At 39.3% G+C, this 22,302-nt stretch overlaps 1 protein-coding gene across 1 annotated transcript in view; it reads left to right on the forward strand.

Moving 5' to 3' along the window:
• The window catches only part of LOC126336676 (intersectin-1), a 300,485-nt gene that overhangs the window by 269,620 nt on the left and 8,563 nt on the right, over positions 1–22,302 (forward strand). The window contains exons 33-34 of the mRNA XM_050000627.1: positions 9,954–10,173; positions 20,271–20,345. Coding sequence (XP_049856584.1) covers positions 9,954–10,173; positions 20,271–20,345 — 295 coding nt within the window. The remainder of the gene's footprint in view (positions 1–9,953; positions 10,174–20,270; positions 20,346–22,302) is intronic.

Raw genomic sequence — 22,302 nt, forward strand, 5'->3', positions numbered from 1 at the left:
TTTTTCTTGTGGTCACCTGTCCCTTGGCATTCCTCTACTGCAGATGGGGGATTAATCTTGAATCTTTTGCCCATGGCGAGATCATCATGACACTTCTTCAGCTACAGGCCACATGTCCTGTGGATACACGTTACATGGCTTTAATGCAGTGACTTCTGCATCCTCATGCTTTTGATCATTGCTGATTCTTCCACCTTTAGGGGCAGTTACCAACCCCTAGGACAACAGAGTGCCCCGAACCTCTGTCCACTCCTCCAACCTCTTTGACAGGGCTGTTGGCAGAATGAGGAGTGACTTCTTATGCCAGATGTCTTCAGCTGCCAATGCTGATTATCAATCAAAATTTAAGCAGCAGCAGGATTTGAACTCAGGACCGAAGAACTTTTTTTTTATGAATCAAAGATGCTACCCCTAGACCATGGGTACTTCAGATCTGCTAATAAGCTTTACGTAGGAGCAGAATTTTTTTGGGTTTTGTGAGAGATCCTTCCATACTATTCTGCCATGGTAATCACTGCTTTGTCATCTTGACATCAAAAGCCCTTCATTCAGCTTTACTCTACAGCACCATGCTTTGTTTTACAGCTGCTGTGTAGGTGTTTTGTAAACAACCTGTTTTGTAGACTGTTTGTATTTTTCCTATATCCTGCCAGTGAACCAGAGTCCGCCACCAGCTGTACTTACTTTTTATACATACAAATAACGGTTTATTTCCTATAACATTTACATAATCTTAAAGATCAGGAATTTATCTATTTTTGGTCAACTGTTTGAGCAGAGCAAACACAGAGACACCCTTTAAATCACATAGTGAGTTTTTGTTTGAATTTCCATAGCCAAATAAAGAGTGTGAGATGACAAATGGGGTACCAAATTGACCAGCATGAGGTCTAGTTTTGCAAATAAATAAGTAAACAAATTGGAACTTCCTAGCAAATGCAACTCACAACACTCCCTCACATCTTTACTTCTGCCAGTACCTGATCTCATACCTTGCAAACTTCACAGAAGTACTCCTGCACACCTTGTGGAACTACCACTCCTGGAAGAAAGGATATAAGTTTGGAAGGGAGGAGATGATGTACTGGTGGGAGTAGAATTGTGAGGTTGGGTCAGGAGTTATGCTTGGATAGCTCAATCAGTAGAGTAATTGTCTGCAAAAGGCAAAGGTCTCAGGTTTGACTCGTGGTCCAGCATACAGTTTTGATCTGCCAGGAAGTTTTAAAGTGGCACACAATCTGCTGTAGAGTGAAAATTCATTCTCAAGACAATCCCCCAGGCTATGGATCAGACACATCTCAACAATATCACTTCTTCCAAGAATGGCAGTTTTGCTATGTATGCAGGGGAACTTCTGTGATGTTTGGAAGGGAGTAGATGGGGTATTGGCAGAAATAAAGCTGTGAGAGTGGTTCATGAGCCATTCTTTGATAGCTGAGATAGTAGAGCATTTGCCCACAAAAGGCAAAGGTCCCAAGTTTGAGTCCCAGCCCAGCACACTGTTTTAATCTACCAGGAGGTTACAATTCAGAGGTGTCTAGAAGCAGACTGTCTTTTGTCTGTAATAGTGATTTGGGGAAGACCTCAAGACCAAAACTTTGGCAGTACATGAACTTTTGAAATCAACAAGATAAAGGCACTCAGCTGTAACAGGAGTAGTTCGTGAAAACATCAGTCATCACAAAGCACATATTTTGCAAAAATGTATATAGAACTGTGTGAAACATTTTTCAGTGCTGTAATTACTGTTATTATTTCACCATGAGTGCAGGACAGCACATAACCTTCTTGTCTCACAGCTGAATACCAAAAACTCATGGCATGTGCTTGCCACAAATGGAATCCAAAATATGGACAGAATGAAATACACCTGCTAATGATGGTGGCAGGCTTGAATAATGAATTGTGAACTTAGACAAAGATTGTTTTAAGCAGAAAAATTGATGATATTTGTGTATTATTTAATTAGTCACAGCCTTCAGAAAACAGTCTATTATGGTCAAAGTACTTTATGCTCCTGCTGGCCATAACAAATATTTTTGCTATGGATCTTGAGGCTTGAAAACTGAATCAAAGAAACAGTTGCTTTTTTCCATGTTTTGTGCCAAATTGGTGAAGAACTTACACAGAAGTGTACAACGTGAGATCAAGAAAATGTTCCTAATGCGCACAACATCAGATTTTCAAAATAAAATTTCTAGAAATAACTTGTCAAGTTTGTCCATTGAGAATCTATAAAATATATTTAGAAAATGTAAAACAATATAAGCAGGAAGTATATAGGTAGGAAACATGATGGAGACATTTTGACCGTATGTACTTCTCTGCTTGCTAGAATATTTCAAACTATTCCACACCAAACCTCTCTAATAGCACAAGATCAGAAACACATTTTTAGTTTCTTTCTTTAAAGTAATTAATACATTTTGAGTCACATAAGTAAAATGATTTTGAACGTAAGTCTTGAAGGTTCCTTGTCACCATATTCTGTACTCATTAAGATTTTCAAATTTAGGTTTACTAGCAGCTTTTTATAAATAACATAAATGATAGCTTTTCTAAACCCAGACAGTTGCTAACTGGGTGGACCCCAAATCATCCATGGTAGCAAACATACTGTATGAGGATGAAAAAGTACACATATTTCTGATGGACCTGTTAGTGAATAGAAACATGTTGTCTACTTTACTAAAATTAAAGTTATGTCCAGTTTCTTGCTTCAGTGTTTCTTACATGTACAAGGAGTAGTGATGAAGTTTTAATTATCACTTGGAAAAGATAAATGGATTTAATAGTTTTTTTGTTTGTCTGCAGGTACATGTCTGCATCCCCCTGCACATTGAAAACACTATACCACAGTCTCAGAACATGGCATTAAAGGAGCCAAAACAAAATGGGCAGCCCATTAGTAAAATGGAAATGGCGTACGCCATTGGTTTTTGGTTCCTCTTAACAGCATACTGTGTTACTGTCACGTGGGACGTAAATGTGTACCACGGCTGCAGACATATACCTGCAAACAAAAAAACAAAAAAATAATTATACAACTTAATTTTTTTCAGTGTTATAATAAAACTTTTTGGCTAATCCTTGTACTCTTTTTGCTGCCATATTCTCTATTTCGTACCCTTGATGTACTACAACAGCGTTTTTCAATTTTTTGTTTTTATTAATGCCGGTTATCAATTCATAATGGAGCACTCTTGTAATGCTGTATATAGACAATGGAGCACTATTCACATGTGATATTTAGTCTGTCTTCAAAGCTTATTTTTTGTTTTACACTGAGGTGAAAAAAGTCAAGGGACAGGACATATACAGATGGCGGTAGTGTTGCCTACACAAGGTATAAAGGGGCAGTGCATTGGTGAAGCGGTCATTTGTATTCAGGTGATTCATGTGAAAAGATGTCTGACATGATTATGAGCATTATAGGCACACGACAGGGATTAGCAGACTTTGAGTGCAGAATGATAGTTGGAGTTAGATGCATGGGACATTCCATTTTGGAAATCATTAGGGAATCCAATATTCTGAGATCCCCCATGTCAAGAGTGTGCTGAGGATATCAGATTTCCGGTATTACCTTTCACCATGGATAATGCAGTGGCCAGTGGCCATTACTTAATAACCGAGAGCAGCTGTGTTCTTGCAGAGTAGTCAATGCTAACAGCCTAGCAACACTGCATGAAATAACTGCAGAAATCAATGTGGGATGTACAATAAACATATGTGTTAGAACTGTGCAGTAAAATTTGGCATTAATGGGCTATGGCAGAAGATAACCAACATTAGTGCTTTTGCTAACAGCATGACATCGCCTACAGCACCTCTCCTCGGCTTAGGGCCATACCGGTTGGACACGGAGATAACTAGAAAACTGTGGCTTTGTCAGATGAGTCCAGATTTCAGTTGGCAAGAGCTGATGTTAAGGTTAGAGGGTGGCCCAGACCCCACGAAGCCATGGACTAAGTTGTCAATAAGGCTCTGTGCAAGCTGGTGGGCTGTTTTTATGTGGAATGGACTTGGTCCTCTAGCCCAACTGAACCAATCATTGACTGAAAATGGTTATGTTTGGCTACTTGGAGATGATTTGCAGCCATTCACGGACTTCATGTTCCCAAACATGTCACTGGGACACAATTTTGTGCAGTTGGTTTGAAAAACTTTCTGGAGAATTCGAACAAATGATTTGACCATCCAGATAGCTCAACATGAATCCCAGTGATGATTAAGGGACACAATCGAGAGGTCAGTTCATGCACAAAATCCTGCACAGACCACACCTTAGCAATTATGGACAACTGTAGAGGCAGCATGACTTAGTATTTCTGCAAGAGACTTCCAACGAGTTGTTGAGTCCATGTCACATCAAGTTGTTGCAGTTTGCTAGGAAAAAGGAGGTCTGACATGGTATTAGGAGGTAATGATGACTTTTGTCACCTCAGTGTAAGAATTTGGTGTTTTGAGTACTCTGGTGTGACAGTCTTCTGTCTAATCATCTCGTATTTCAGGCCATGCTAGACCAGGCTGTCACATATCAAACGTTTGTGGCATTTCCCAAGGTGATTCAAGCTTTTACTGCCAAAATTATGCAGATGGTAGAGCATGCTAAACTGAATACTTTGAGATAAGGAACTAAAGAGCAGGAATGACATAAACAACTTGCACCTGATATAATTACTTCAGTTCATAACAACTGTTGAGTGTGATTACCACCAACCTCAGTTCATGTCTTACTGTGGTACCTAATATCTTCATACACCCTCCCCTTCAGTCTGTATTGGGGCATCTTATGCCAACAACTTCATGTAACCCCATAGAAAAAAATCCACCATGTACACATCACACTAAGTTGATTGTAAACTGCTTTGTTTCTGCATTGACCTTGAAGAACTATATACAAACACATAATAGAGGGAAACATTCCACGTGGGAAAAATACCAAACGAAAGCGCTGGCAGGTTGATAGACACACAAACAAACACAAACATACACACAAAATTCAAGCTTTCGCAACCAAAGGTTGCTTCATCAGGAAAGAGGGAAGGAGAGGGAAAGACAAAAGGATGTGGGTTTTAAGGGAGAGGGTAAGGAGTCATTCCAATCCCAGGAGCAGAAAGACTTACCTTAGGGGGAAAAAAAGGACAGGTATACACTCTCTCCCTCTCTCACACACACACACACACACACACACACACACACACACACACACACACACACAGACACAGACACGAAAATGTATGCTTGTGTCTGTGTATATGCAGATGGATATGTGTCTGTGTGTGTGTGCGAGTGTATACCTGTCCTTTTTTCCTCCTAAGGTAAGTCTTTCCACTCCCGGGATTGGAATGACTCCTTACCCTCTCCCTTAAAACCCACATCCTTTCGTCTTTCCCTCTCCTTCCGTCTTTCCTGATGAAGCAACCGTTGGTTGCGAAAGCTTGAAATTTGTGTGTATGTTTGTGTTTGTTTTTGTGTCTATCGACCTGCCAGCGCTTTCATTTGGTAAGTCACATCATCTTTGTTTTTAGATATATATACAAACATATGAGCGTTTAAGATCTTACAAGCACTCATTTGTGACCACTACTCTCTCATCTCAAACTCCTCAGTTTTGAATCCTGTGCAAAATTTTTTGACTGTAAAGTGTAAATTGACACTGAACTGGACGCCTACCCTAATTCCATGCTTACATTTCAAACATTAAGTGAATTTAATGTTTTTGCTGGCTTACTGAGGGAGATAGTGCAGTAGGTAATGTTTGAGAATAGTGGATTTCAAATTCAAGTTTATACACATAGTTTAATAATTTTGACATCAGTGGGTTGTGAAAATATAATCGATCTATCTTCATTGTGCTCATGGAAGTTATGAATTTGCAGTAATAATATCTGTCCATAACTTGCTTCTGCTACTGACAGGGAGAAAAGTCTTTTCAAATTGTTAGTCACAATTTCCCCATTTCAGATCTGGATTCATCACCCTTAGTAATGAGCCTCCAATTTACAAAACTAAAGTCAGAGGGAAGGGGGATTGGCTGAAGATAATCCTTATTTAAAATATTTAATGCAGTGAATTTTCTTCATTGTATTTAATGTATGTTTCTTACAACATCAGTTTGACAAAAATGGCTTTCTCACAATGATTAATGCCCCAAAATCAATAGGGATTACAAAGCAGTTGAATGTATGTATAGTACAATTCTAAATATTGTGAGTTTGAACTCTGTATTTGTTCTAGCATAATTCTACTTGAGACAGCTACAATGAATCTGAAGGCCAACATTTTCCAGACCTGTTTTGTCCCATCTTTCATAAACTGGTATGACATGCTATTGAAAGCAATTCTTTGGTTATGAAGGCAAATAATATGAGCCACTCTGTTTCGAGAAAGTAATATACATTTTTCTTTCCAAAAATCTACCTTTCTACCTTGCAAGCTTTCAGAATAAAATTTGTTTTTTTTGTTTTGTTTTAAAGACTGATAATATTAAAAAATGAACTGCAAAGCTCACATTCAGTTGCTTCAATCACTGACTTGCATGCAAACACAATAAAGGGCCCCACTAAGGAATGCTTCCATTTAAACTTCATGGCTCACAATGACTGAATAAACTGCAGTTTATGACTTTGGGCTTCCTTCCATTGCTTCTAATGTTTACAGATTGTTTATATCTGTTAAACTAAATTGAATCGGTTATTACGAAAAGGTCATAAGTCGATAAAACATGATTTCCAGATATAAGAAAACTGTTGTATGCTTCAATGGTAGAAAATAAGAAGTACTTGGATATTTATACCCTGTTGTACCTGGAAATCATTAAATCTACATCTTCAAACCATCAATTTTTATTTTCATATTCTTCAAGTTAAATTTTTTTTTTTTTTTTTTTTTTTGTTATCTTGGACTCATCACCTTTTTGAACCAAATTAAAATAAATAATAGAGTGACTACAGAATTTTGAGAAAATTTATTAATAAACACAAATTACAAATAGTATTTTAACATAATCATTGTTACAGATAAGCACTGTTGCAACAATTTCTATAGGTTTCATACATTTTCATGTTCTTCAGCTATTGTAGGCCAAGTGAATAAATCAATATAAAAAATTTTGTGCTCCTCTGGGTTGTACTGTTCCAGTTTTTTTGTTTCATTTATCTTAACTTTGTTTATGGGACATTTCTCTCCATGTGCTAAGATTGTTGGGAGTCTGATATTTGCTTGGGGTTTTAAAAGTCTGAAATAGTTTTGAGTCAGTTCATCAGTGAATGATCAGACTACTAATACCCCTGAGTTGTGGCTGTCCTGCTCAAACATATTGTACTGTGAAACACTGAAGTTGACTTTCATTGAATTGTCATTTCCCATTGTTTCTAAACTCTGGGAACTGCGTTTAAAAAGATGTGGCTACCAGCCCTTATAGTTCTTACCAATGTTGTTATCCTCAAGGTAGTTGGCAACAAATGAGTTCCTTTTTTTGGCGGAATGAAGAATAAGTTCAATATATTCTTTCACAGTGTAAACTCTTATCAGTTTGTCATAACTTTCTTCTTATTCTCCCAAACACTCTATCACGAGGCAGGAAAGAGTGCCCCCGGATAGGAACGTATTGAAAATTTTTTTCAAACATACTAGGCCCTGCTATTGCCATTAGGAATCAGACTACTGTATTGTTACAGTTTTGTTCTTTGCAACCACCAGAGAAAATGTACATTTCCTTAATATTTTTACCAAAGTAATGTTCTTTGAAGAAAGCAAGCAAGAAACTACAAATCTCATTAACTTCCTTTTTGGCTATTCCTTTATTGAATAGAAAAAAATGAGGTTTGCCAGTCTTAAGGTCATAAATACAGAAAGTAAAGACCCAAAGCTGACGTTGGCAAAACACTTCCTGCACTGGAGTGCAGGGAAGTGGTACATTCTGCATAAAATCCATACATATGCCTTCGACATTGTCGTTTTGCTTGCACTTCTCCTGTAGAGCTTTTATCTTTTTATAAAACTTTTTGGTCCTTCAAATATGAACCATTTGCTCAGCAAAAATCACTCATTTAGCTGGATCACAAAGGTAAGTGTTCTTTAGTTTAGTTTTAAGTTCCTCACAGTAACCACAAACATGTAATTATAATTTTCGTGGAAAAACTTTAATTAAAATCCATATTTTTCATCCAAATCTGGGAACGTCTCTAGAAACAGGGAATTCATTATCTTTACATTCAAACTGGCCTTTAAATACTTAATATCTCTGTTTGCCTAGTGATTAGCTTTTACCTCGAATGATCCCACATGTTACTTTATTTTATCAATGACATCACCTTTATAGCTCTGACTCTGCTTCCCATGTTCTTACCCCTCTTATCTACCGATTTTCCTATAACAAGCAGGTCTCCTAATCTTTGAGTCCTGTCGCCCTTCAGGCCATCAATACTAATAAATGCAGTTTTACATACCAGTATTCTCTTTTCTTGAACATGAACATGATATTTGAAGTTGTTCTCCCTACATTTTGGATTATACTTCCTTGGCCATCTGTGGGTAATTTCCGTAACTTCCATAAGACCTTGTAGATATCCATCTTGTGCATTCTTGCTCCCGAATTCCTTGAACATTTCCAGGATCTGGGCTCTGTCGATTGCATCAAAACAGCAAAGCTTACAACTGCAGTAGAAGAAAGCAATGTTTAGAATAAACAAGGGAAACATATACAAAATATGTATTCAGAATTTAGTTTTTAAATCCATATTTACTTGCAATTTTTCCCCGTTTCAGTTGCAGGAATATTTTGTCCTTTGTAGTTAATGTACGCTTCTCCTCGTAATCTAGCCTTCTGTATTATGATGTGTTTGTATTGATCATAATGCCGTATGTCTGTCCTCTTGTTATGGCTGTTACCTTCTTCATTTGAGTCCATGCTCTCTTTTCTGATTAAATTGCCACTACTAATGAAAGATTAGACAACAACCACACAAGATTTGTCTTACAATGTGGCGCCAACAGTATATCATGAAAACAATAGTGGTAAAATCTGATTGTTGTCAATGTAGGGACATAAACCGTAGGCTACTTCTGATGATTTAAAAAATATTACATAAAACTAATGAGAAGATGTCTTGGACTCATGACATTTTCATACCACATAAATATTTTGGCAACAATTTTCTTAGCTTTAAAGACAGAAACTCACGATGTTCTCAACACAGATACATGTGTCTACAGATAGAGAATGTAAAAATACTGAAATCTGAATTTGTGCAAAATTGGACTCATGACCTTTTCATAATAATCATCAATTATATTGTAACAATCACACTGTAGTGGAAACAAGTTTTTCTTGTAATCTTCAGAGTGACATTCTTGAGTCTGCAGCATTTCATCACCTTCTCGCAGCTTTACACCCATTCATTACCTACACTCATTTCCCCAACAGACAGATTGTGAATAACACTTTATTTTTTATTACATATTTGCAGGCTCCCATTTCTCATGTTACCAGTAGTTGATGAAAGTAAAATGGAAAAGCTAAAATTTTTATTTTTTTATTTTGTTACAGTCATGTAATAAGCATATTTCACTTTCTGTTCTTTCTGCTTTGTTGTCTTTCATTTTTTTCACCTTGTCTCTTACTTCTTTCTTTAGACTACTTCACTTGTATTCTTATTGTATGTAGTTTAGGACCATTTAGGTTTAATATTTTCATCCTGAAACTGTTTATTGCAACTTATTATTTATCATCTTGTATATTATGTATTGCAATGTCCTTTTCAACTTTATGGATCTAGCTCAACTCGGTTACTTTTGCTAGAGATAAATTTTGAGTTTTATCACTCTTTTGCAATATATCTGCATTTCATCTCTCCAAGTTATTGTGAATACTTGCTGAACAATGTGATGCAGAAGCATATCACTTTTTTGAGCCATACCAAATATGCTGGCAAATATGATTTCAGCCATTGTTTCTGAATGAGCTGTTGGTGCTGGAAGAGCAGAATAGCAGTGAAGGTAGCGAGAACCCACGTTTATTTAGCTTGGGAGACACCACAACTGGAAAAACACTTTCATTTTTGGCATCAACAGCAGCCGAACGTCACCTCTGGGCAAAGCGTCTGCAAGAGGCACGTGTCCATGTGATTGACACTGAGAAGAGTCAGTTCCAGCGCCAGCAGTCAAGTGAGTATTATCTTTAGTAATTCGAGCATAGATGGTATTTATTTGGTATGTTTGACACATCTCACCTGTGGAACCATATATATTTTCGAATACCTGAAGGTGTTGGGGGTAGGAGGGTGACATTAGTATGCAAGACCATTTTGTTGATTTATTTATAAATATGTCCTACAAAGGAAAAATGTTTGAGGATGAGAAGTTAGTAGTTCATGCTTACTGAGGAGGTGATAATGGGTTTGGTATTTGAAGGCTGTTGGGGGATGTTAGCTTACTGGGATGTTGTAATGGATGATGTATGTGGAGGAAGTGATTGGCGTAATTAATGTGAGGGAATAGAGTACAGGCAATAGGCTGGAAGTACTGGTCACAAAGTCAGAGACCTGAAGTGGGAAACTTTATTGACACTTTCCTGGGGTCAGATACATCACATGATCACACTGACAGAACCACAGGCACATAGACACAGGCAACAGAACATGCACAATGTCGGCACTAGTACAGTGTATATCCACCTTTCGCAGCAATGCAGGCTGCTATTCTCCCATGGAGACGATCGTAGAGATGCTGGATGTAGTCCTGTGGAATGGCTTGCCATGCCATTTCCACCTGGCGCCTCAGTTGGACCAGCGTTCGTGCTGGGCGTGTAGACCGCGTGAGACGACGCTTCATCCAGTCCCAAACATGCTCAATGGGGGACAGATCCGGAGATCTTGCTGGCCAGGATAGTTGACTTACACCTTCTAGAGCATGTTGGGTGGCACGGGATACATGCGGACGTGCATTGTCCTGTTGGAACAGCAAGTTCCCTTGCCAGTCTAGGAATGGTAGAACGATGGGTTCAATGATGGTTTGGATGTACCGTGCACTATTCAGTGTCCCCTCGACGATCAACAGTGGTGTACGGCCAGTGTAGGAGATCGCTCCTCACACCATGATGCCAGGTGTTGGCCCTGTGTGCCTCGGTCGTATGCAGTCCTGATTGTGGCGCTCACCTGCACGGTGCCAAACACGCATACAACCATCATGGCACCAATGCAGAAGCGACTCTCATCGCTGAAGACGACACGTCTCCATTCGTCCCTCCATTCATGCCTGTCGCGACACCACTGGAGGCGGGCTGCACGATGTTGGGGCGTGAGCGGAAGACGGCCTAACGGTGTGCGGGACCGTACCCCAGCTTCATGGAGACAGTTGCGAATGGTCCTCGCCGATACCCCAGGAGCAACAGTGTCCCTAATTTGCTGGGAAGTGGCGGTGCGGTCCCCTACGGCACTGCGTAGGATCCTACGGTCTTGGCGTGCATCCGTGCGTCGCTGCGGTCCGGTCCCAGGTCGACGGGCATGTGCACCTTCCGCCGACCACTGGCAACAACATCGATGTACTGTGGAGACCTCACGCCCCACGTGTTGAGCAATTCGGAGGTACGTCCACCCGGCCTGCCGCATGCCCACTATACGCCCTCGCTCAAAGTCCGTCAACTGCACATACGGTTCACGTACACGCTGTCGTGGCATGCTACCAGTGTTAAAGACTGCGATGAAGCTCCGTATGCCACGGCAGACTGGCTGACACTGACGGCGGCCGTGCACAAATGCTGCGCAGCTAGCGCCATTCGACGACCAACACCGCGGTTCCTGATGTGTCCGCTGTGCCGTGCGTGTGATCATTGCTTGTACAGCCCTCTCGCAGTGTCCGGAGCAAGTATGGTGGGTCTGACACACCGGTGTCAATGTGTTCTTTTTTCCATTTCCAGGAGTGTAGACAAGGTCAATGAGGCATTTATAGAAGAGGGAAGCATGTCCTCATCACTTATACTAATAACCTCACTGTTGTATACTAATAACCTCACTGTTGCCCTCATAACCTCCATAATATCTGCTCAAAACACTCTTACATTCTGAGACTACCATTCCTACCACAAGATTCATCCCCATGTATCTGCTCACCCTGACCTAATGTACCTCCATCAATGGCAAAACATAGGGATGAGCACCACCTCTCTAACAGAACACGTGGGTAGACACAGACTAACAGTCTACCTTGAGAATGTATCCAGTTGTTGAGCATGCAGCATGACTAAAGATAACTAAATGCTTTCTATATCAAACACTGGAATATCCAGGATGTAATAATGACAATATTATGAAAAGAATAGTTGCTACTCTCCATATAATGGAGGGCTGAGTCACAGATAGATTCAACAAAACATTACATGTGCTATTAGAATCCTCCCACCTAGCATCAATTTCTCTGAAGTAAGGAAAGGAGAAAGTGCCCTCTGACATACATCTCCTCAGTTTCATCCTACTGGATGTCACCTACACTAGCCAAAGAATTTCCTTTACTTCTTGCATTAGTTAAAGGTAATTTTAACAACAATGTGGAAAGGATAGAATATTAGTCTCTACATAGAGGAGGTGTTGAGTCACAGACAGGCACAATAAAAAAAGAATGCTAAAATATTATTTTGGGAGGAGTCCTTCTTCCAAAATGAGAAACATATGCACAACTCACACACACATGGCCACTGTCTCAGAGCACTGAGGCCTGACTGTGACTGCATACGACATGCAGCAGTCTGCTGTGGTGGGTGTTGGGGGTAATGAAGAGACATGAGGTGGAGGGGATGGGGCTTTAGAAGGCTATAAGGTTGGTTAAAAACACTAGTGCTGCCAGTGGGAACATGCAGGAATTTGGTGGGGACAGGTTAAGCCTGCAGTGTCGGGAGGCTGTGCTGGATGTACTAGCATGGGGGAGGGGGAGGAGATAAGGGGAAAGGACTGTTAGGCTTGTTGGCAGGATAGAAGCTGCATGAAGTACCAGAATGGGAGCAGGGAGAAGGATAGATAGGTGAAGGACAGGTTCTAGTGAAAGTTCAGGCCAGGGTGCGTATGATAACAAAGGATATGTTGTATGAAGAATTCTTACCTAAACAATTAAGAAAAGCTGGTGTTGGAAGGAAGAATCTAGATGGCACAGGCTGTGATGAAATCATTAAAGTGAAGTGCATCAGTGGCCATTCATGGGAACAGACAGCTTGTTAGTTGTCATGTCCATGTAAAAAGTGGCACAGTGGTTGCAGCTGTGTTGGTAGATTACATGGCTGCTTTCACATATTGCCCTTCCTGTGATGGGTTAGGAGATGCCCATCACAGGACTGAAGTAGGTGCTAGTGGGAAGATATATGAGATGTCTTGCATTTAGGTCTTGCAGACCTAGGTGCAAGCCCTGTCCCATCCATCTTCTCACTGCCAACTACTCCAGTCCAGACAGCTGACCACCTTACTAAACATGCTGTGCAGCACAATGTGCTTCACTTTAGTAACTGCTTCACAGCCTGTGCCATCTGCATTCTTCCTACAAACACCAGCATTTCTGAATTGCGCAAGTGAGAATTTTCCATACAACATCTCCTTCGTTCTTGTAACCCTTGTGACCTCAACCTTTCCTAGTCCCTGTCCTTCACCTACCTACCCCCTAACAGTCCTTTCCCTTTCTCTACTAAGGCAATCAGATGGCATATCCTTCATGTAAGATTTATCAGCTTCAGTAAATCAACTTTGCCTCCATTTTCTTCATACCATATGGATCCATCTTAGCCTGAGTTCTGAGTGACCTCTCCTCTCCCCAACACATTTCTCTTTTTCATGATGAAGGAACCCATGTTTCTGAAAGCTAAGAATGTTGTTATCTGTTTTTATACATTTCAGTTGACTGTGCTTGGGACTTGTGTCTCCCGAAATTCAGTACTGTGTATCCCATTGTGTGTCTATATGAATTTATCAATTGTCTGAACAATATTTTTATAAATAGCATACTACCACACACTCCTCTTGTTATTTACCTTTTTCTGTATGGAAAATATTGTGATATAAGTAGGAATGAGGATACAGAATTGAGAAACATGTTGTAGAAGTCAGCATAATATGAAAAACAATTTTGTCATTTCAGACATTTACATGATATTAAGTGTGTATTAACTATATTATTTGGCAAATTAAAATTATATGATTGTCCAGTGCCGTAACCCAGCAGTCCACTACTAATCATACTACCTGAGCACATCTCAAAGACTAACTCAAACTTTCAATTTGCTCAAGATTGTCCCAATTCTTTCTGTGAGGAGTTATGAGCTAGTGCTATTGATAACATGTTGTTGTTGTTGTTGTTGTTGTTGTTGTTGTTGTGGTCTTCAGTCCTGAGACTGGTTTGATGCAGCTCTCCATGCTACTCTATCCTGTGCAAGCTCCATCATCTCCCAGTACCTACTGCAACCTACATCTTTCTGAATCTGCTTAGTGTAGTCATCTCTTGGTCTCCCTCTATGATTTTTACCATCCACGCTGCCCTCCAATACTAAATTGGTGATCCCTTGATGCCTCAGAACAAGTCCTACCAACCGATCCCTTCTTCTGGTTAAGTTGTGCCACAAATTTCTCTTCTCCCCAATCGTATTCAATACTTCCTCATTAGTTATGTGATCTACCCATCTAATCTTCAGCATTCTTCTGGCACCACATGTCAAAAGCATCTATTCTCTTCTTGTCCAAACTATTTATCGTCCATGTTTCACTTCCATACAGGGCTACACTCCATACAAATACTTTCAGAAATGACTTCCTGACACTTAGATCTATACTCGATGTTAACAAATTTCTCTGCTTCAGAAACACTTTCCTTGCCATTGCCAGTCTACATTTTATATTCTCTCTACTTCGACCATCATCAGTTATTTTGCTCCCCAAATAGCAAAACTCCTTTACTACTTTAAGTGTCTCATTTCCTAATCTAATTCCCTCAGTCTCACCCGACTTAATTCGACTACATTCCGTTATCCTCGTTTTGCTTTTGTTGATGTTCATCTTATATCCTCCTTTCAAGAAACTGTCCATTCCATTCAACTGCTCTTCCAAGTCCTTTGCCATCTCTGACAGAATTACAATGTTATTGGCGAACCTCAAAGTTTTTATTTCTTCTCCATGGATTTTAATACCTACTCTAAATTTTTCTTTTGTTTCCTTCACTACCTGCTCAATATATCCTCAAGTGTTCCAACATTTCTACAGAATCCAAACTGATGTTCCCTGAGGTCAGCTTCTACTAGTTTTTCCATTCGTCTGTAAAGAATTCGTGTTAGTATTTTGCAGCTGTGACTTATTATACTGATAATTCGGTAATTTTCACATCTGTCAACACCTGCTGTCTTTGGGATTGGAATTATTATATTCTTCTTGAAGTCTGAGGGTATTTCGCCTGTCTCATACATCTTGCTCACCAGATGGTAGAGTTTTGTCAGGACTGACTCTCCCAAGGCCGTCAGTAGTTCCAGTGGAATGTTGTCTACTCTGGGGGCCTTGTTTCGACTCAGGTCTTTCAGTGCTCTGTGAAACTCTTCACGCAGTATTATATCTCCCATTTCATCTTCATCTACATCCTCTTCCAGTTCCATAATATTGTCTTCAAGAACATCGCCCTTCTATAGACTCTCTATATACTCCTTCCACCTTTCTGCTTTCCCTTCTTTGCTTAGAACTGGGTTTCCATCTGAGCTCTTGATGTTCATACAAGTGGTTCTCTTATCTCCAAAGGTCTCTTTAATTTTCCTGTAGGCAGTATCTATCTTACCCCTAGTGAGATAAGCCTCTACATCCTTACATTTGTCCTCTAGCCACCCCTGCTTTGCCATTTTGCACTTCCTGTCGATCTCATTTTTGAGACGTCTGTTTTCCTTCTTGTCTGCTTCATTTACTGTATTTATATGTTTTCTCCTTTCATCAATTAAATTCAATATTTCTTCTTTTACCCAAGTATTTCTACTAGCCCTCGTCTTTTTACCTACTTGATCATCTGCTGCCTTCACTACTTCATCCCTCAGAGCTACCCATTCTTCTTCTATTGTATTTCTTTCCCCTATTCCTGTCAATTGCTCCCTTATGCTCTCCCTGAAACTATGTACAATCTCTGGTTCTTTTAGTTTATCCAGGTCCCATTTCCTTAAATTCCCACCTTTTTGTAGTTTCTTCCGTTTTAATCTACAGGTCATAACCAATAGATTGTGGTCAGAGTCCACAACTGCCCCTGGAAATGTCTTACAATTTAAAACCTGGTTCCTAAATCTCTGTCTTACTATTATATAATCTATCTGATACCTTTTAGTATCTCCAGGATTCTTCCATGTATACAACCTTCTTTTATGATTACGCCCGTAGTTTCCCCCTTGCTTTCAGCCGTTCACAGTACCAGGACAGCAAGGCCGTTTTGGTTATTGTTACAAGGCCAGATCAGTCAATCATCCAGACTGTTGCCCCTGCAACTACTGAAAAGGCTGCTGCCTCTCTTCAGGAACCACACGTTTGTCTGGCCTCTCAACAGATACCCCTCCATTGTGGTTGTACCTACGGTACGGCTATCTGTATCGCTGAGGCACGCAAGCCTCCCCACCAACGGCAAGGTCCATGGTTCATGGGGGGACGATTGATAACATATTTTCTGCAAAAGTTGTGGTTGCACCCAAGTACAACAGACCGTCATAAATTGTCACATTTAATTAGCACTGTCTGTACTTGGATACAAAAGCAGAAGAGTTTCATATTGAAATGATTGCCTTCTTCACTTGTAGAGAGTTTTCCCATTTTAGGAAAGACTTTTTGGATCATGGCAACACCAGTTAGAGCACACAACCTACATTAATGTTGCCCCCTCCCTACACACTGTATTTTTTTCAAATATTTGAGGATGACTTCTCACGTATCTGGATGTATTCCATTAGGCTGGTTAGAAATTATTTGTTTCTACTGTGGAGTGATTATTTCTGTATTTTTAATTAATATATTGACAATTGGTTTGCAAGATTTTGACAGCTGTGGGTGAATGAATGTTGCACATGCATGCTTAAATCCCATATTTTTTTGTTGTGTGTGTTTTAAATGTATTTAACCAAACTGCATTATTGCTGCTGCTGGTGCTACACATCTGAAGTCTAGTATTGCCATTCTTATTATTCATCTTAATTATGCCTCACATTCTCTTCTCACCTTTAGTCTTTACTTATAATGAAATTTCAGTTTAGGAAATGTACAGCATTTTTCATAAAGTTACCAAACTGTGTGTTATTCACACATTTATAACTGCATTAGGATGTTCCATTGTGATGGGTCAATTATTGTTACTAAATGATCTACCATACAGACCTTCCATAACTACATTATATGGAACTTTTATTTTTTGCTGGTCATACTATGGCCATAATTTTATTAACAACATATAAAAAATGTAGAACATTCATGGTTTTATATGTTACTTTTCAACTTTCTTCCGTAACTGCCCACCCTCCACTCACACTCTCTCTCCCTCTCTCTCTCCTCACACACACACACACACACACACACACACACACACACATACTCAGTCACTCAAAGGAGAATGAAGATAAGATATATTTTGTGTGGAACCTGTAATTTGTATTCACTAACTTGATTACTCTCACTAAATGTATGTACTTTGAAATAAAGACACTGGACAGGATTTCTCTCTTCAATAAGTGATAAGAGAAACAATAAAGTGAATCTGTCAGAAGCTGCTAAATATTTGGGTATGGGAGTCATATGGGGGGAGAAACAAAGACAATAAAGATATCGCAATAAAATGTTCTTCTGGATGACCAGTTTCAAGTCTCAGTTTTGTTTACTTTGTTTAGCTTTGTCTTACTTTGCTGAATCACTACAACAGATGCCACAATGGCCCTTGAAGAAGACAACATTTATTAGAACTTAACTAATGATCCATACATAATCTCTGTATTCTCCTGTTTACTAGTTTTAACAGCCTGACCATATCAGGAATACCATAAGTAACTTGTAAATAAGAAGCACCACATTATCACATTAAAACTCACTGAGTATGTTGTTCCTTTTCTGTAACATGTGTTGCTTTCAAGCAGTGCTATAGAGCTTCTTACAGCCTTTACCACATCTGTCATCCTCTTGTACCTCCTCTGTTTAAGGCAATATGAGGAGACTCTGTTTTTATAAGTGTGAGAGTCACTGTCTACAGCTTAGTACCAGCGCACTTGTGATGGTTACCACTTCAGTAAATTTGTTCTTTTTATCTCTCAGCAGTCCATGTGAAGCATTTATTCTTTTTATTTTAATGTGTACTAGCAGTTACTTCAGAGTACTGATTTTATTTCTCCAGAACAAGCTCAGTTTGGTGCTTGCGGTAGAGTGCTGGTTGTAGTCGTGGAAGGGAGTGAACTAAAACCTAGTTCATCCAGTGGTAAGAATATAAATGCAGAAGAATATTACTATTTTGGCATGCATAATGCTGTATCTTTCAGTTTTCACTAGGTGAAGTGCTTCGCTGTCTCATCAGATGAGAGCTGTAGTCAAATGTTCTAGTGGTACTGGTGAAGTTCCTTTCAGCATCCTTTGGAATGTAGTATAATATCATACATTGCTAACCTACCTTACACCAAAACAAAACTCCCATCTGCAAAACAATTTTGTACACCTTCAGAAACAAAATTTCAGTGTTTGAAAGAATTAGAGACGTTCCATAATATTATGAGCAGAATCCAGTCTGAAATTTGGATTAGTCTATGTTGTTACATTAACTGTCCAAAGTTGACAGTCTGCATTGATGATTATGTTCACTAAAACTTTTGTTGTATAGTTATATAATTGACAGCCTAAGGCCACACAAAAAAATCATGCCAGAAGGTGCTGTTGTAGTTATGCAATAATTGACAAATTTAATGTTGAATTTGTAAAATAAAAGAGGGGCACTGGCAGCTTGAAGGTTTCAGTCCAGCCATGGGGCATATGCAGAAACTCATTCAGAAAGAACACTGATTACAAACAGAAAGGATCTGAGTACGTTCCGCATTCAGCACACAGATTGTATCTGCCAGAAAGTTTCATTAACGTTGAGTATTTTTATTTCTTTTGATGGTGGCCATCTTTGTTTGTTGTATAACAGTAACAACCATTGGGAAAAATGCATATTGGAAATGGATGATTAAAAGGGGCTATCTGAACAGTGATCAGAATAAGTGCAAATTGGGATACATAGTTCTGATGTGAATGTTTTAAAATGTTGATGTATTTGATATTAGATAAAAACCATCTGCATTCCTTAAGTCCAAGATTTGTTAATTACACGTTACTAAGTGGTACTTATTAACTGACCAGTGTGTGTTACTGGTCTGGTTTATAAGAACACTTGTATGTTCTGTTGTCAGTAATCAATTATACTTGGTGAAATCATGAAAAATATAATAAATGACTGTTATGTCTGGTATTTTGTTAGCATCCTATGGTGAAAAATACCAGTGAAAATGAGAAGTAATGCAGACCCATTCATTGCTCAAAAATGGCTGTAATTAAGAGTGCAAGTACTAATACAGTAATGAGTTAATTGATAGGCTATATGAACAAGTAAAAAAAAAAGAATGAAAAAGGTTGAATGAAGACACAGCAATTCAGTGCTGCCCTCTCATAAGTGTTGGAGGCTGTGTGATGAGTGAAACAGCATTGTTACATAAGTTACTTGTTGAGTTTTGATGTGCTACATCTTGCAGGTAGTTAGGTTCGTTTTCACTCAGAGCAAATTATACTGAAAATGTGGGCTTTCAAACTTAACTGAATACTTACCATAATAATAAACCTGTATATCAAACACCTATACAGATTTGCTGTGTGTTGTGCAAAAGCTCTCTCATTTCATGTATCTGAAGGTGTACTGCTTGCTTGTTGCTGAATATTGCTTATATTATATCCTTCTATAGTTGTTGTTACCTTTGACTAACCACTTTTCTGTTACCAGTATATGACATTTTTATTAATCACTGCATGTTTACTGGGAACACAGTTGTATTTTCACAGGTATGGGATAGTATTTAATTAATACAAAACACAGAGAAAATTGCTGTATGTATTTTATGTAATTTTGATGTAATAATTATTATTTTTCTGTTCGCACAGATGTATCTCAGAATGCCTGTGTAGCCTATGCATGCTTGCTTAATACTTGAACAAATAAAACAATGGTTTGCATGTGTAGCTAACATACTGTGGTTCTTAAAGCTTCCTGTATTTTTCTAGTTCGGCAGCGGCCTGCAAAGGGTTATCTGAAAATAGTCATTGTTAAAGCAACATCACTAAAACCAAACAAAGCAGGTAATGACACTGTTAGGTTAAATCAATGCTATTTTTTATTTTAGAATCAGGTGGCTATACTTGTGAAGTGGACAAGATTTCATTATAGGCTGCTCACTTTGTTGCTAAGGGTAAACTGAAGTATTTAGCGGGCTAAGCAAAACTATTCAGATTAAATAAATTACATTTATTTGTGTTATTTTACAATCTGGTTTTGTGATCTTGCAACAAATGTGCTAAAATAAACAGCAAAATATGGACACAAAATGAATGTCAGCTTTGGAAGCAAGTATTAGGGATTCTATGACTGGAGAATCAAAGTGGTGAAACCTGAAGTTTCACTTTTTCTGCAGAAATCCATTAAATGTCCACCGTGTCCATAAGACAATAAAAAATGTTTATTAACGGTTAATAATTAAGTTCTCACATATTGAGATCTTGCTACAGTGATTTCACTCTGAGTGTTTTTATTTTGATACAATGAAAGAAAGGGAATTAAAAATTTGCATTTCATCATGATTAATTTTATTGCAATACATAATGATGGAAATTCATTGGAGAACATACAGTGAACACTGTCCATTTGGAACAGAATTTGCAACATAAAGTGTGAATCTACAGAAGGCACAAAGATTAAAGTCTAATGGCTGCAGAACACAGTACATGTGACTGGTCACATAAAATGAAATGTCGTGTGACTAGGGCCTCCCATCGAGTGGACTAGTGCAAGTCTTTCGATGTGACACCACTTCGGCTACTTGTGCGTCGATGGGGATGAAATGATGATGATTAGGACAACACAACACCCAGTCCATGAGTGGAGAAAATCTCCAACCCAGCCAGTAATCGAACCCGGGTCCTTAGGATTGACGTTCTGTCATGCTGGCCACTCAGCTACTGGGGGCAGACACTGGTCACAAGACTGAGTTTGTGTGGCATGCAACAAAGCTTCTTGTCCATGAACTGTTTACATGAAGGCAAAGAGGGATGGGGGGGGGGGGGGGGAGGCAAAGGGAAGAGAATTCAAGTAGAGGAGGGTAAAGGGCTATGCAGGTGCACTGCTGTGCTAAAAGATGTGTGTAGGGCTGGAGCAGGATTATGGAAGGGGATAGACAGTTTGTGTAGGTCTGGAGCAGGATTATGGAAGGGGATAGACAGGCAGACGATAGGGACTAGACAAGGTTAGTGGCTAGGAAAGAGTGTTACAGGAATGAAGAACATGTTACAAGAAAATTTGCCATCTGCACAATTCAAAAAAGTTGAAGTTGGTGGGAAGAGTCTAGACAGCACAGGCTGTGAAGTGATCATTGAAGTCAAGCACATCATGTTGGATGGCATAGCTGGCAGCTAGATGGACCAGCTCTCCTTCCCACTGTTTGGTAGTAACCATTCATACAGACAGACAGCATGTTAAAAGTCTTACAGCTAAGTTCATAGATCACATGGCTGCTTTCATTGGTGGCCCTGCCTTTGATATGGTAGCAGGCATCTGTTACAGGACTGGAGTCTGTGGCAGTAGGAAGATGTATGGGACATTATTTTCATCTAGGTCTATTGCAGGGATATGAGCTATGGGGCAAGGGGTTGGGAGCAAGGTTGGAGTAGGGACAGACAAAGATATTGCGTTAATTGAGTGGTACTGAGTCACAAGGAAGTGCTTCTATGTGAGTGGACAGTGGATATGTGGGAGATCTGTTTCTGGATAAATTGTGTGTGTATGTGGGGGGAGGGGGGGGAGGAATTTTGATCTGTGGAGGCCTCAGCAAGAACTTTGGCATGTTTGGAGAGGGGCTGCTCATCATTACAGATGTACCACCCACAGGTAACTGAGCTGTATGGAGGGGACATCTTTGTGTGGAATGGATGGCAACTGTCAAAGTTGAGGTATTGTGTTGGTTGGTAGGTTTGATGTGGACAGAGCTACTGAAATAACTATCCTTTAGGTAGAGATGACATCAAGGAAGGTGGCTGTGTAGGG

This window comes from Schistocerca gregaria, chromosome 1 (assembly GCF_023897955.1).
Source record: "Schistocerca gregaria isolate iqSchGreg1 chromosome 1, iqSchGreg1.2, whole genome shotgun sequence".
In the NCBI taxonomy this organism is placed as follows: Eukaryota; Metazoa; Arthropoda; class Insecta; order Orthoptera; family Acrididae; genus Schistocerca; species Schistocerca gregaria.